At 44.7% G+C, this 15,904-nt stretch overlaps 1 protein-coding gene across 3 annotated transcripts in view; it reads right to left on the bottom strand.

The window, feature by feature from the left end:
* LOC124612872 (WD repeat-containing protein 47) overlaps nt 1–15,904 on the bottom strand; it is a 692,566-nt gene that overhangs the window by 13,990 nt on the left and 662,672 nt on the right. For all 3 annotated transcript variants that reach the window (XM_047141309.1, XM_047141311.1, XM_047141310.1), the window contains one exon: nt 15,196–15,407. In XM_047141309.1, the coding sequence (XP_046997265.1) occupies nt 15,196–15,407 (212 nt within the window). The remainder of the gene's footprint in view (nt 1–15,195; nt 15,408–15,904) is intronic.

The raw sequence follows: 15,904 nt of genomic DNA on the forward strand, positions 1-15,904 counted from the left end.
CAAGAAAAGACATTGCACTCATTCCAACACCACCACAATTTGTACCCACTTACTTCACAATGCAGTTCTACTCCAAACACCTCTTCCCTTCCCTTCCCCCCCCCCCCCCCCCCCCCCCCCACACACACACACACATTTGGACAGGTGATTTCATTTCTCAGCATCATATACTCCTGACTTTATTTATTGTACTATGCATATTTGGTGCCCTCTACAAACAAGAGAATAATTACAGCAACATTACCAGAAAAACAAAATTATCCCAGCCTGTCAGCTTAGTGATATATTGAGCAATTTATAGATAATTACACTGGAAAAAACGGCATCTCTCTTTAACAGGGACTATAAACTGCAACACAAGAATACAACTGGAGTCCTGGAGAGGTTCAAGAGCACATAAATTCTTTTATTTCACAATTTTATTAGGGATCATCCTGTGCCAGCATCAAGCACAATTAACAGATGGTTCTCCATCATTGCCATTTCATTTAGGTACCAGTGATGAAAGGAGCAATCTTTCCCCTTTTCATACAATTTTATCTCATAGTAACTAGAACAGCAAATAGTATGGCATATTCTCTTGTGGAACAAAAAGACTCATCATTCCCACATTTTCTCTAGTGTATTATGCGACTTGGCAGTGCTTTCGGTAAGTGAAAAAGGTCAACCATTGGTGACTGTACAGCAACTCTCATGTCTCTTTTTCCAACATCAAAGTGGTGTAGAAATCCACTGAGACGTTTAAAGCTTTCCATATGAAATACCAATCTAAACTGAAGCACCAAAGAAACTGGTATACGCATGCATATTCAAATACAGAGATGTGTAAACAGGCAGAACATGGCGCTGCAGTCTATGTAAGACAACAAGTGTCTGACACAGTTGTCAGATCAGTTACTCCTGCTACAATGGCAGGTCATCAAGATTTGAGTGAGTTTGAATGTGGTGTTATAGTTGGCACACAAACTATGGGACACAGCATCTCCAAGGTAGGGATGAAGTGAGGATTTTCTCATACGACCATTTCACGAGTGTACCGTGAATATCAGGAATCCGGTGAAGCTGTGGCCGAAAAAGATCCTGCAAGAACAGAACCAACGACGACTGAAGAGAGTCATTCAACATGACAGAAGTGCAACCCTTCCTCAAACTGCTGCAGATTTCAATGCTGGACCATCAGCAAGTTTCAGCATGCAAAAGATTCAACGAAACATCATCAATATGAGCCTTTGGAGCCGAAGGGCTACTCGTGTACCCTTGATGACTGCACGACACAAAGCTTTACGCCTCGCCTGGGCCTGTCCCACCGACATCGGACTGTTGGGAGTGTTGATGACTGGAAACATGTTGCCTGGTAGGACAAGTCTCATTTCAAATTGTATCAAACGGATGGACGTGTATGGGTATCGAAACAACCAACTGAATCCATGGACCCTGCATGTCTGCAGGGAACTGTTTAAGCTGGTGGAGGCTCTGTAATAGTGTGCGGCATGTGCAGTTTGAGTGATATGGGACCCCTGATACCTCTAGATACAACTCTGACAGATGACACATACGTAAGCATCCCGTCTGATCACTTGCATCCATTCATGTCCATCATGCATTCCGACGGACTTGGGCAATTCCAGCAGGGCAAAGTGGCACCCCACACATCCAGAATTGCTACAGAGTGGTTCCAGGGAAACTCTTCTGAATTTAAACACTTCCACTGACCACCAAACTCCCCAGACATGAACATTATTGAGCATATTTGGGATGCTTTGTAACATGCTGTTCAGGAGAAATCTCCATCCCCTCATACTTCTAACAGATTTATGGACAGACCTAGAGTATTCATGGTGTCAGTTCTCTGCAGCACTACTTCAGACATTAGTCGAGTCCATGCCATGTCATGTTACGGCACTTCTGCGTGCTCGCAGGATGCCCTACACGATACTAAGCAGGTGTACCAGTTTCTTTGGCTCTTCAGTGTAGTATTTGATTCACTGAAACTAAAAATGATTTACAAAGCACAAAATCTATTTTGCTTCATAGCAAGTCACTGCACATTTCATGTGTGTTACACGGAAAGGAATGAGATGTTTGACAAGGGTTTCAAATGTGGCAAAAAGTCCACCTGGTATCATTTGTAGAGTAAATAATTTATTTCTGTTTTCAATCAAGAATATCATAACTCCCAAAAGACATGGGAGTGGAAGTGAGGATCATTCACTTATTATAGAACACTGCACTCTTGGGTTTCCTCTGAGCAAGATCGTACAGTTCATAAGATTTCCAGTCAAGCAAACTAGAGTTGAAACCCTTCTCCTACCATCCTAATTTGTTTTCCAAGATATCCCTACACTGATAAAGACAAATGCAGATGCGGTTGCTCTGAAAAAGATGCACTCAATAATTTGCACTATCCTTCCACCATTTGAACCTGATGTCACTGACCCTAGGCCATTAATTGGCACACTGCTTCCATTTTCGACGTTCAATAACGAGCAACAGGATTACAGAGTATTGTGCACGAGGACAGAGTGAGAAGTTCTGAGACCTATATAGCTAATAATTGAAACTTGTATTTGTGGTGTTCATACAGGTGAACAATAATGCAGGTCAAGTGTCAGCCGGTTCGGTGGAAATCATTTTGTTTATGTAGGTTGTCATCGTCATCATACGTTACCTCAAAATGGAGAAATTGAATTCAGTATGTAAAAAATAAATAAATAAATTTGCACAGTTTGCCATCAACAGAATTTCATCCAGCATCGGTGAACATTTATATGGATACTGCATCTTTGTTCCCTCTGCCTGAGTAATGGTACCAAAATTAAAATATGGCTGCACTTTTCTTGGAAGTGATTCATGTGAAAGACACCTAGAAACAGCAATCATTGATGAAAACATTGAGAAACTGGGCAATATGATACTGAATAGATGGTGGCTAAAGGTGTATGAAATAGTTGCACAACAGTTACACCAGAAAAATGGGTGCGGGTATCAGAAATGACGAATTATCTATGTAAGAGCCTTGTGTAGGCGGCGTTGCATTTGTTCTCAGCTGCTAAGTAGTATATGTCAAAATGAATTTCAAAGCAAATTTAATGTCATTTAAAAATAAATAAACTGATAATGTGTGTTTCAGTTTGCTGATGTATCAGAGATGTGTCCACAGATCTTTAAACAGGGCAACACACTGTATCTCAAATTATTTGTTACTGCAAAAGACAAAGTGTACATGTAAGTGGATAAAATTCTTCCCCAGCAAGCAGGCAAATTCTGTCACTGCCGTCTTACAGCAATTAATCGCTAACTTCTGTGCTCTAATCTAGCTGCAACACACAAAAGACAACTTACAACAATGTACAAGGAGTGGCCAGAGTTTTATTTACCACCTCAAAAAGATAAAGTTACATAACTGATTTTGTGTGTGTTTGCATGTACATGTCTGCAGTCCTGGAACACAATGCCATAGTATCATAGCAAGCTGCTTGGAGAACCAAAACAAAATAGTACAGCCCACTAATAAAGTTGAGTATCATGTTTTAATCCGTTTTCTGTATCTGAAGGGAATAATGTTACAACAATACATGCTGAGCTGGTAAAAGTGTATGGCAACATCGCATCATCTTATTGATGGTAGGCAATGAAAACCTCGTAACTGCATTTTGTGAAATTGTACAAGAGAAGCAAAAATGGTTTCTTAAAAAATATATTAAGTGATACCAGTACAGATAGTATTGCTACATGTGTAACTATATAGCAGAAGTGACTTACTGAACAAAAGCGCTGGCAGGTCGATAGACACACAAACAAACACAAACATACACACAAAATTCAAGCTTTCGCAACAAACTGTTGCCTCATCAGGAAAGACCGAAGGAGAGGGGAAGACGAAAGGAAGTGGGTTTTAAGGGAGAGGGTAAGGAGTCATTCCATTCCCGGGAGCGGAAAGACTTACCTTAGGGGGAAAAAAGGACAGGTATACACTCGCACACACGCACATATCCATCCACACATACAGACACAAGCAGACATATTTAAAGACAAAGAGTTTGGGCAGAGATGTCAGTCGAGGCAGAAGTGTAGAGGCAAAGAAGTTGTTGAAAGACAGGTGAGGTATGAGTGGCGGCAACTTGAAATTAGCGGAGATTGAGGCCTGGCGGATGACGAGAAGAGAGGATATACTGAAGGGCAAGTTCCCATCTCCGGAGTTCGGATAGGTTGGTGTTGGTGGGAAGTATCCAGATAACCCGGACGGTGTAACACTGTGCCAAGATGTGCTGGCTGTGCACCAAGGCATGTTTAGCCACAGGGTGATCCTCATTACCAACAAACACTGTCTGCCTGTGTCCATTCATGCGAATGGACAGTTTGTTGCTGGTCATTCCCACATAGAATGCATCACAGTGTAGGCAGGTCAGTTGGTAAATCACGTGGGTGCTTTCACACGTGGCTCTGCCTCTGATCGTGTACACCTTCCGGGTTACAGGACTGGAGTAGGTGGTGGTGGGAGGGTGCATGGGACAGGTTTTGCATCGGGGGCGGTTACAAGGATAGGAGCCAGAGGGTAGGGAAGGTGGTTTGGGGATTTCATAGGGATGAACTAACAGGTTACGAAGGTTAGGTGGACGGCGGAAAGACACTCTTGGTGGAGTGGGGAGGATTTCATGAAGGATGGATCTCATTTCAGGGCAGGATTTGAGGAAGTCGTATCCCTGCTGGAGAGCCACATTCAGAGTCTGGTCCAGTCCCGGAAAGTATCCTGTCACAAGTGGGGCACTTTTGTGGTTCTTCTGTGGGGGATTCTGGGTTTGAGGGGACGAGGAAGTGGCTCTGGTTATTTGCTTCTGTACCAGGTCGGGAGGGTAGTTGCGGGATGCGAAAGCTGTTTTCAGGTTGTTGGTGTAATGCTTCAGGGATTCCGGACTGGAGCAGATTCGTTTGCCACGAAGACCTAGGCTGTAGGGAAGGGACCGTTTGATGTGGAATGGGTGGCAGCTGTCATAATGGAGGTACAGTTGCTTGTTGGTGGGTTTGATGTGGACGGACGTGTGAAGTTGGCCATTGGACAGGTGGAGGTCAACGTCAAGGAAAGTGTCATGGGATTTGGAGTAGGACCAGGTGAAACTGATGGAAATGCTCCATCGCAGCGATCACCTGCCACCCTACCTAAAACCTCTTTCCTCATCACCTTAGCCAGCTTCATCCTGACCCACAACTTCTTCACTTTTGAGGGCCAGACATACCAACAATTAAAGGGAACAGCCATGGGCACCAGGATGGCCCCCTCGTACGCCAACCTATTCATGGGTCGCTTAGAGGAAGCCTTCTTGGTTACCCAAGTCTGCCAACCCAGAGTTTGGTACAGATTTATTGATGACATCTTCATGATCTGGACTCACAGTGAAGAAGAACTCCAGAATTTCCTCTCCAACCTCAACTCCTTTGGTTCCATCAGTTTCACCTGGTCCTACTCCAAATCCCATGACACTTTCCTTGACGTTGACCTCCACCTGTCCAATGGCCAACTTCACACGTCCGTCCACATCAAACCCACCAACAAGCAACAGTACCTCCATTATGACAGCTGCCACCCATTCCACATCAAACGGTCCCTTCCCTACAGCCTAGGTCTTCGTGGCAAACGAATCTGCTCCAGTCCGGAATCCCTGAAGCATTACACCAACAACCTGAAAACAGCTTTCGCATCCCGCAACTACCCTCCCGACCTGGTACAGAAGCAAATAACCAGAGCCACTTCCTCGTCCCCTCAAACCCAGAATCCCCCACAGAAGAACCACAAAAGTGCCCCACTTGTGACAGGATACTTTCCGGGACTGGACCAGACTCTGAATGTGGCTCTCCAGCAGGGATACGACTTCCTCAAATCCTGCCCTGAAATGAGATCCATCCTTCATGAAATCCTCCCCACTCCACCAAGAGTGTCTTTCCGCCGTCCACCTAACCTTCGTAACCTGTTAGTTCATCCCTATGAAATCCCCAAACCACCTTCCCTACCCTCTGGCTCCTATCCTTGTAACCGCCCCCGATGCAAAACCTGTCCCATGCACCCTCCCACCACCACCTACTCCAGTCCTGTAACCCGGAAGGTGTACACGATCAGAGGCAGAGCCACGTGTGAAAGCACCCACGTGATTTACCAACTGACCTGCCTACACTGTGATGCATTCTATGTGGGAATGACCAGCAACAAACTGTCCATTCGCATGAATGGACACAGGCAGACAGTGTTTGTTGGTAATGAGGATCACCCTGTGGCTAAACATGCCTTGGTGCACAGCCAGCACATCTTGGCACAGTGTTACACCGTCCGGGTTATCTGGATACTTCCCACCAACACCAACCAATCCGAACTCCGGAGATGGGAACTTGCCCTTCAGTATATCCTCTCTTCTCGTCATCCGCCAGGCCTCAATCTCCGCTAATTTCAAGTTGCCGCCACTCATACCTCACCTGTCTTTCAACAACTTCTTTGCCTCTACACTTCTGCCTCGACTGACATCTCTGCCCAAACTCTTTGTCTTTAAATATGTCTGCTTGTGTCTGTATGTGTGGATGGATATGTGCGTGTGTGCGAGTGTATACCTGTCCTTTTTTCCCCCTAAGGTAAGTCTTTCCGCTCCCGGGAATGGAATGACTCCTTACCCTCTCCCTTAAAACCCACTTCCTTTCGTCTTCCCCTCTCCTTCGGTCTTTCCTGATGAGGCAACAGTTTGTTGCGAAAGCTTGAATTTTGTGTGTATGTTTGTGTTTGTTTGTGTGTCTATCGACCTGCCAGCGCTTTTGTTCGGTAAGTCACCTCATCTTTGTTTTTTTATATATAATTTTTCCCACGTGGAATGTTTCCTTCCATTATATTTATATATAGCAGAAGCCTATTTATCGACAGATTAGAGAAAGCCATGCACTTTCATCTCACTCTTTGATAATGGAGTTACTCGAGTCATAAGATTTTGACAGACAATGGAGTTATAAGGTTTTAGTTGCTTATCATCAGTGTGACACTGGGGTTATGTGGTGCAGGTGTTTCCTGTGTTGTGAAAGAGAAGTCTGAATGGCAAAGAACGAAATGCCAGACAATACTCTGTGAAGGACTGGGATTCACAAGAGAAGTGGTGGCCTAGGCAATGCTTGATTTATAAAATTTTAGGTGCTGGAATGCATAAAAATCTTACGGTGAGATCATGTTTCTACAAAATAGAACATTGTCTTTTTACAAAATACTGTTCTGCAATTTTTGAAACCACAAGATTTAATATAAACAATTGGTGCTACCTTCGTTCCCCATACAGTGTCCCTTTGCTCCCTAGTTCTGCTCGATACATATTGGGCTACCGGTAGGTGGTAGTCTTCATGACTATGATCTCATTTTTTCAGTTGCTGCCAGCCACAACTTTAAGACAGTTGCATTGTAGCTGGTCTGTGAAAATGTGTCCAGTGCTAATTAACAAACCATTTAGCAATGGCAGACAAAGATATTCCTGAGCCATTGGGGTCACGTACAATTCCAACTTCCTGAACAGTTAGGAAAAAGAATTCACCATGTGACATGAAACATGGAGTTAGGTGTCATTTATTTTCTACTCACTGAGTTGTATAATAACTGAATTGATTGAAGTTCATATTCACTACTAGAAATAAGAAAAACATTTGAGCATGAAGGTCCCTGTAATATGAACAAAGCTAGGCTTATCTTGGGTTATACTGTAGATCTCTGATGCGGCTGATAGTCGTAATCAAAAGACAATAGACGCAAAGTTTGCTGACGTAAACCGATCACGATTAAGGAACGAAGCTCAAATTCTATAGTTATGTTGGGGACTTAATACACGTGAAATATTGCAAGATATTTTGAACATAACAGTGGTTGCCACTGCTGGGTTCCATGACTGCTCACATCATTCAAAAAGCCAGCCCATCTGAGGCAGCACAGAAAATATGGCAGCATGAGTCAGACCAATACACACGATTTCTTAAGCCACCTAATCACCATATTTGAGTACAATGCAATGATCCTGAGACAAAGGTGCAAACTAATCACTGGGACTGTATGGCTTCACCACTGCCTAAAATGAAGCCTCAACTATGAACGGACAAGATGATGCTGAGTGTTTCTCCCCCCCCCCCCCCAGACTCTCACGTTTGTGTGTTAACAGATTATACTCGTCAGGAACAAACTGTCACAGAAGCATCCTATCGAAATTTCCTGACGAGGTTATGGGACTCTGTCAAGAGCAAGTATCGCTGGAAGCTGTCCAATGGTGTGTTTTTGCTTCACGACAATGCCCCAACTCATTCTTCACAGGAAGCAGTCGCACTTGTTGCTTCTTTGGGCTACCGAACTTCACCCCAGCCCCCGAATTCTTCTGACAGAGCACCAAGTAACTTATTTCTCTTTCCTGATATGAACAGACAGTTGAGGGTAGGCATTTGACAATGGGGTGATTTACGAAGTGATTTTCGAGGTTGAACTTTTCCTTAATAGCCGAAACGCAGACTTATACAACCAACGTCGCCACGAAGTCTTCAATCACTGGGGAAAAAGTGTCACCCTGAAGAATGAGTATGTCGAGGAGGACTGAAATCACCACCAGTTTTCATGGTCGCAGCACGATTTGTTCGAAGTGATAATCGAAACTTTGTGATAATCACTCGTACGTCTCAACATATACCATTGTGGTTGGGATTGTAGATCAACAATGATTTAACAGAATGCGTAAAATCATCTGAGAAAGAACGAAGTCGTCAGCTGCCACAACAGTATGCAAAGATTCAAAGAAAAGGGTAGGTTCTGGCGTGATACGTCTTTGATGGAGGAGTAGAAAAATGCTTAGTAGCGCGTCCGGCTGAACCGTGAAACCTAAGAAATTCCAGAAAATCTCCGACGTTTCGAATGGAGACGTAGAGTAAGAAGATGAAACGAGGATGGTCCTGGCAGACATTGCTCCCCAGAACGTGATATCGGTCCGTGTCAAGAATTTTTTTTTTTTTTTTTTTTCCGGCCACAAGAAACTGGTTGGAGAAAGCAGTGCCGCTCATTAGTAGCAACGCGAGAAAGTGAACTAAGTCAAGACGACGGACGTCTGCGAAGGCGACTCCACCTGTTATACAAGCCGAGTCAACAAATAGGCATCAAAGCTGTGGAGGCACCACCGACTGCGTTACTCGAGGTGGCACGCGTAACAAATTACATGCTTATGTTCTGGAGTTCCTCAGATTTGCATGAAACACGTTAACCACTACAGCCTTAACGTAATATTTCGCCAGATCCTCGATTAACTGCTGCTAAGTGGTTTACAGCCATGTGCGCGTTCATTTTTATCTTCTCTTCACGGATACGTATTCATCATTACTAATATGCGACACTGGATATTATTATGAAAGTGTAGGTAGATCTTTAGAAGTTGTGTTTTGAAGTTGGGAGAATCTATGTAGAAACACATCAAATGGCACGGAAAATATTTCGTGACTTCTACATTCGACCATACGCAGGCATACGGTTATTTTGTAGTGACCTATTTCTGACAATCGATCCCTACAAGTGTCTTCATAAACATTCCGTGAAGTGTTAATTTACGTGCAGTGATATAGTTATTCTCAGACTTAGCTTTTGTTAGTTATTCCGTGCTGTTCATGTCTACACAATTCATTCATGTGTGGTGTTAAGTTATTGCTACATATATGTGGGAATAAAGGAATTGTTTTCTCCAACACACATAATTTCAATGTTTCAAACGTGACTAGTGATGTTAAGAGACTAACTGACATAACTGGGTTAATACATAACCGACTACGTCTATGGGTAGTTTTGGGACTATTGGCATTGTGTACTAGACAGTAGATGACTGCTGATACGAGGAAGAGGCGTGTGGATGTCTGCAAAAACAACTTCTTAGGCTTTTCAGGCTTTTACTCTAAAATCTTCACCCGCGGCTAATGCTTATTTTATCAACTTGTTCCGCATCAAAGGAGCATCGGAACGGAAAAGCCCACGTGCATATTACATAAATCGAAAAAGCCATTAAATGATGAACAATGTAAATTACACATTGATCTGGTTTTTGGGTACCGCATGCATTGTCCTTCACAACAATCCGTTTTCTGTGGGTTGCCAGTGCTGAGGTTTACTTAATTCGGGTTGAGAGACAGAGATAGACGACCTATTTCACAATAATAAATGTTACACGAGAGTTGTTCTCATTCTGAACAAAAATAAATAAATAAAAAGGTCAGAGAGTGTCCAGGTCATTCACGTGTCGACTTCCCCAAAAAGCTTACGAGAAAGGACTAAAATATTCACATGTGTGTGAATTGCTAAGGAACCAAACTGCTGAGGTCATCGGTCCCTAGTCTTACACACTACTTAAACTACCCTACGCTAAGAACAACACACACACACACACACACACACACACACACACACACGCCCACGCCCGAGGAAGGACTCGAACCTCCGACTGGAGGGGCCGCGCAGTCCGTGACAGGGAGCCTCAAACCGCGCGGCGAGAAAGGACTAGCAAAGTTATTTTATTCTGGAAGAAGTGTTAGTAGATTCTGATGTAGTTATTTTAGTAGTGGGTAGCCCCTAGACATTATTTGCCAATGTATTCACAGTAATTTCATAATACTAATGTGTTAGAGCTAAACAGTTTTTGGACCAAACAATAAAAAGCATGACTGATTATTACCAAGTAAAAATAAATGTCGCGATTATATATATATATATATATATATATATATATATATATATATATATATATATTACTCCTCTTGTAATAGCTAGCAGGGAAGGATAGAAGATTAAGTTCTAACATCCCGTCGAGAGCGAGTTCATTACGGGCAGAGCACATGCACGAATACGACACAGGTGGAGAAGGAAATGGGTTGTGTTTCCTGCGAAGGAAACTTCCCGGTTTTTGTCTAGATCGAAGTATGGAAACTACAGAAAAAGCAAATCTGGATGGCCGGACAAGAGTCTGAATCATGGTCCCCAGGAATTCGAATCCAGTTCTCCATCTCTCTTGGATGGGGCTGCTAGACTCGAAGAGCATGAAGTCTTTATTATAACGCCAGCTCCTTTTCAGATTTTATGCAAACACTGCACTACACTGTAGTCAGTACTGATTGTGGGTCTCCCACGTGCCGTGCTACTATTCAATTTAGCGGTACGGTAAATATCTTTCATTATTTATGTAAGAACGATAAAAGAAATGACCCGCGAAATTACACACCTATATCCACAAATTCGGTTTGGTGCAGGATTCTTGAACATATTCTCAGTTCGAACATAATATACTGCTTTGAGACGGAAAAGCTTCTGTCTATAAACCAGCACGGATTCAGGAAGCATTGTCCTGTGCGAAACTCAGCTTGTTCTTTCCTCGCACGAGATCCTGCGAACCGTAGATAACGTACAACAGGCAGATTCCATATTCCTTGTTTTCCGTAAAGCCCTTGCCACGATGCCCCTCTATGACTGTCAAGAAGGCTGAGCATACAGAGTAAGTTCCCAGATGTGTAGTTGGCTTGAAGACTTCTTACGTACTACAACGCAGTAGCACTATCCTCGACGGCGACTGTTCGTCAGAAACAAGGGTATCGTCAGGAGTGCACCACGGAAGTGTGACAGCACAGCTCTTATTCTCTGTCTACATAAACGACCTGACTGTCAGGGTGAGGGTGGGCGGTCTGCGACTGTTTGCTTACGATGCCATGGTGTAGAAGAGCTGTCGTCGTTCAGTGAGTGCAGGATGACTTGGACTTTCTAGTTGGTGTGACGAATGGCAGCTTGCTATACATACAGTAAAATGTAAGTTAATGCAGATGGGTGGTAAAAACGATACCGTAATGTTGGAATACATCATTAGCAGTGTGCTGCTTGACATAGCCAATATTTAGACGTAACGCTGCAAAGCGATATGAAATGGAACGAGGCTGTAAAGATTGTAGTAGGAAAGTCGAATGTTCGACTTCGGTTCATTGGGAGAATTTTAGGAAAGTATGGCTCCTCCATAAAAGAGGCAGCATATAGGACACTAGTGGACCCATTCTTGAGAGTTGCTCGGCTGTTTGGGGTCCTTACCAGGTCGGATTATAAGAAGACGTCGAAGCAATTCAGAGGCGGGCTGCTCTATTTGTTACTTGTAAGTTCTAACGATCGGTATGTACTACGGAGATGCTGAACCGGCATTTGAAACAGTCTGCAGAACGATTCTACTGCCGCAAATTTTGCGTAAGGACCACGACGATACGATAACATCACAGTAATCGGGGCTCGTACAGAGGCATAGAGACAGTGGTTTTTCCGTCGCTCTATTTGCGAGTGGAACAGGAAAGGTAATTACTGCTAGTGATACAAGGAGTCGCGCCTGGTGGTCCAGCCTGACTGGAAACCGAGATGGATCGGGATCGAATCCTGGTCAGACCAAGCATTTTTCAGTTCGCGTTTTAAGATAGCCTCGCCTCTCAACGAGGTGGGGAGCCGCCAGAAACGACACGTAGTTCGGATTCCTCGTTAAACTGAAGGTCCCATGTCCACCGGTTGGATAACTGGGATAAGTCAGGGACACGCAAGTCGCCGAAGTGGCGTCGAATTGAAAGATTTGCACCACGCCAATGAGCCATGTTGTACCACTATAACCAATGTATCCACCGCCACGCACCATTGGAGTATGAATGTGCACTACTGGCCATTAAAATTGCCACACCACGATGAAACGCAGATGATAAACGGGTATTCATTGGACACATATATTACACTACAACTGACATGTGATTACATTTTCACGCAATTTGAGTGCATGGATCCTGAGAAATCAGTACCCAGAACAACCACCTCTGGACGTAATAACGGCCTTGATACGCCTGGGAATTGAGTGAAACAGAGCTTGGATGGCGTGTACAGGTACAGCTGCCCATGCAGCTTCAACACGATACCACAGTTCATCAAGAGTAGTGACTGGCGTACTGTGACAAGCCAGTTGCTCCGCCACCGTTGACCAGACGTTTTCAATTGGTGAGAGACCTGGAGAATGTGCTGGCCAGGGCAGCAGTCGAACAATTTCTGTATCCAGAAAGGCCCATACAGGACCTGCAACATGCGGTCGTGCATTATCCTGCTGAAATGTAGGGTTTCGCAGGGATCGAATGAAGGGTAGAGCCACGGGTCGTAACACATCTGAAACGTAACGTCCATTGTTCAAAGTGCTGTCAATGCGAACAAGAGGTGACCGAGACGTGTAACCAATTGCACCCATACCATCACGCTTGGTGATACGCCAGCATGGCAACGACGAACACATGCCTCCAATGTGCGTCCACCGCGATGTCGCCAAACATGGATGCGACCATTATGATGCTGTAAACAGAACCTAGATTCATCCGAAAAAATGACGTTTTGTTATTCGTGCACCCAGGTTCGTACACCATCGCAGGCGCTCCTGTCTGTGATGCAGCATCAACGGTATCCGCAGCCATGGTCTCCGAGCTGGTAGTCCATGCAGCTGCGAACGTCGTCGAACTGTTCGTGCAGATGGTTGTTGCCTTGCAAACGTCCCCATCTGTTGACTCAGGGATCGAGACGTGGTTGCACGATACGTTACAGCCATGCGGATAAGATGCCTTTCATCTCGACTGCTAGTGATACGAGGCCGTTGGGATCCATCACGGCGTTCCGTATTACCCTCCTGAACCCACAGATTCCATATTCTGCTAACAGTCATTGGATCTCGACCAACGCGAGCAGCAATGTCGCGATACGATAAACCGCAATCGCGATAGGCTACAATTCGACCTTTATCAAAGTCGGAAACGTGTTGGTACGCATTTCTCCTCCTTACACGAGGCATCACAACAACTTTTCACCAGGCAACGTCCGTCAACTGGTGTTTGTGTATGAGAAATCGGTTGGTAACTTTCCTCATGTCAGCACGTTGTAGGTGTCGCCACCGACGCCAACCTTGTGTGCATGCTCTGTAAAGCTAATCATTTGCATATCAAAGCATCTTCTTCCTGTCGGTTAATTTTCGCGTCTGTAGCACGTCATCTTCGTGGTTTAGCAATTTTAATGGCTAGTATGTGAGGATACATATACGAGAACTGAAGGAAGGTGAGCAGGTCATGCCGCCAAGGAGGTTATTTGCTAAAGAGGTAAGGAAAGACAGACATACAGACGGCGATGTAACGGAAACTATGTGAATGGCTAGAATATGTGAAGCTATACAGGGTGAAAAGTATTTAAACCGACAAACTGGGAGGTTGTAGGGACATCAAAACAAATGTTTTTCCCTAGTGTCATTTTTTCCCATGAGGATTATTTATTGTTAGAGGGCGTATTAGGCTCTTCAGTTGTAGGCAACTGCTGTCCACCAGTGTAGTAGTGCACTGTCTCTGTTTACTAATGGAGCGATACACCTGGAGTGAATACACTGATATGGTTAGTGCGTACTACATAGCGCACCACAACGGACGAGCTGCACAGGGGTTTAACGACAACAGTATCCTAATCGCCGTATCCCGCATCATACGACCTTTGCTGCTGTGTACCAACGTCTGCGTGAGGCCGGGTCATTTAGCAGATTACCTGGACAGGGACGCCGTCGCACGGTAAGAACGCTGTAATTTGAGGAAGCTGTCTCGCAGCATGTGGAGCGGGATCCTTCAACCAACACTCGTGCAATTGCACTTAACATGGGGACGAATCAGACACTCCTCATAGGAAAAAATGACATTAGGGATAAATATTTGTTTTGATGTCCCCTACAACCTCCCAGAGTTCGTCGGCTTAAATACTTTTCACCCTGTATGGACGACTCTGGTTGGACACTGTGCCGAAAAGAAGGTTTTCACCTAGCAGTAGCCGGCACGGTAGCTCAGCGTGTTCGGTCAGAGGGTTAGCTGCCCTCTGTAATAAAAAATCTGAGTTAATAGATCAACAACGAACTTAAAAGGGTGTCTTACGACGTCCGCCCCGATCAGATTCAACGAACAAAATGAGATTTAAAAAAAGCAGTAGATGTCAAATGGCTGATGGACAAGAGGGGAGGAGGAGGAAAAGTAAAAGACAATAATAATAGTTTGAAAGATGTAATTTGCACGATTATGATAAGGCGCGAAACGTGTCTGCTTTTCGTGTAAGGAATCCAGAAGTTAAGAATGAGGTGAGGGATCAGAATTAGGCGAACGCACCTGAGGTCCGAGAGCTTGGGGTAGGAGCAGATGCGGAGCGTCTTGGAGTTGGATCCGACGGCGTAAAGGCGTCCCTGCGGGTGGAACTCGGCGCAGCGCACGGCCTGCACGTCCTCCAGCGTGGTGACGGCGACGAAGCGCGGCCGGCCCGGGCCGCCGCCGCTGCCCACGCTGCCGTTCAGGTCGCCGTCGCCCACCGCCGTCGCCGGCTGCTGTAACACGCAGGGAAACACACCGTCACACGCTGCCCCCTAGCGTCGCACAGCGCGCCGCAGCTCTCGAGTAATTTTAATGAAACTGTAACTGCCTAACAGAGTGCTCGTCCACCTTTGGAAAGCAATACAGCAGCGATTCCACGTGGCAGGGATTCGACAAATGTCTTTCCTAAGTTTCTGAAGTTACGAGCCGTGGTTAGGGGCCGGGGGCAGGGAATAGTTGCAAAAGTGACAAGAATAATTCTTCGGCAATTGGTAGAACTGGCGCCTTGACTAGGCATCATTTTGTATAATTCCCCTAGCGGCATTGGTGTAGTAACATTACTGAGGTCACTGTGACTCTCTTTGTGAGCGCTACTCATTAGATGAATTTATGGATATAGTAAGTGGGTAATTTCCCAAACACCCCCCCCCCAAAAAAAAAAAAATAAATAAATAAATAAATTTGAAAATATTGAGTGTCATGTAATACTTTGTGTAATGTAATATCTTGT

Source organism: Schistocerca americana, chromosome 4 (genome assembly GCF_021461395.2).
Source record: "Schistocerca americana isolate TAMUIC-IGC-003095 chromosome 4, iqSchAmer2.1, whole genome shotgun sequence".
Taxonomy (NCBI): Eukaryota; Metazoa; Arthropoda; class Insecta; order Orthoptera; family Acrididae; genus Schistocerca; species Schistocerca americana.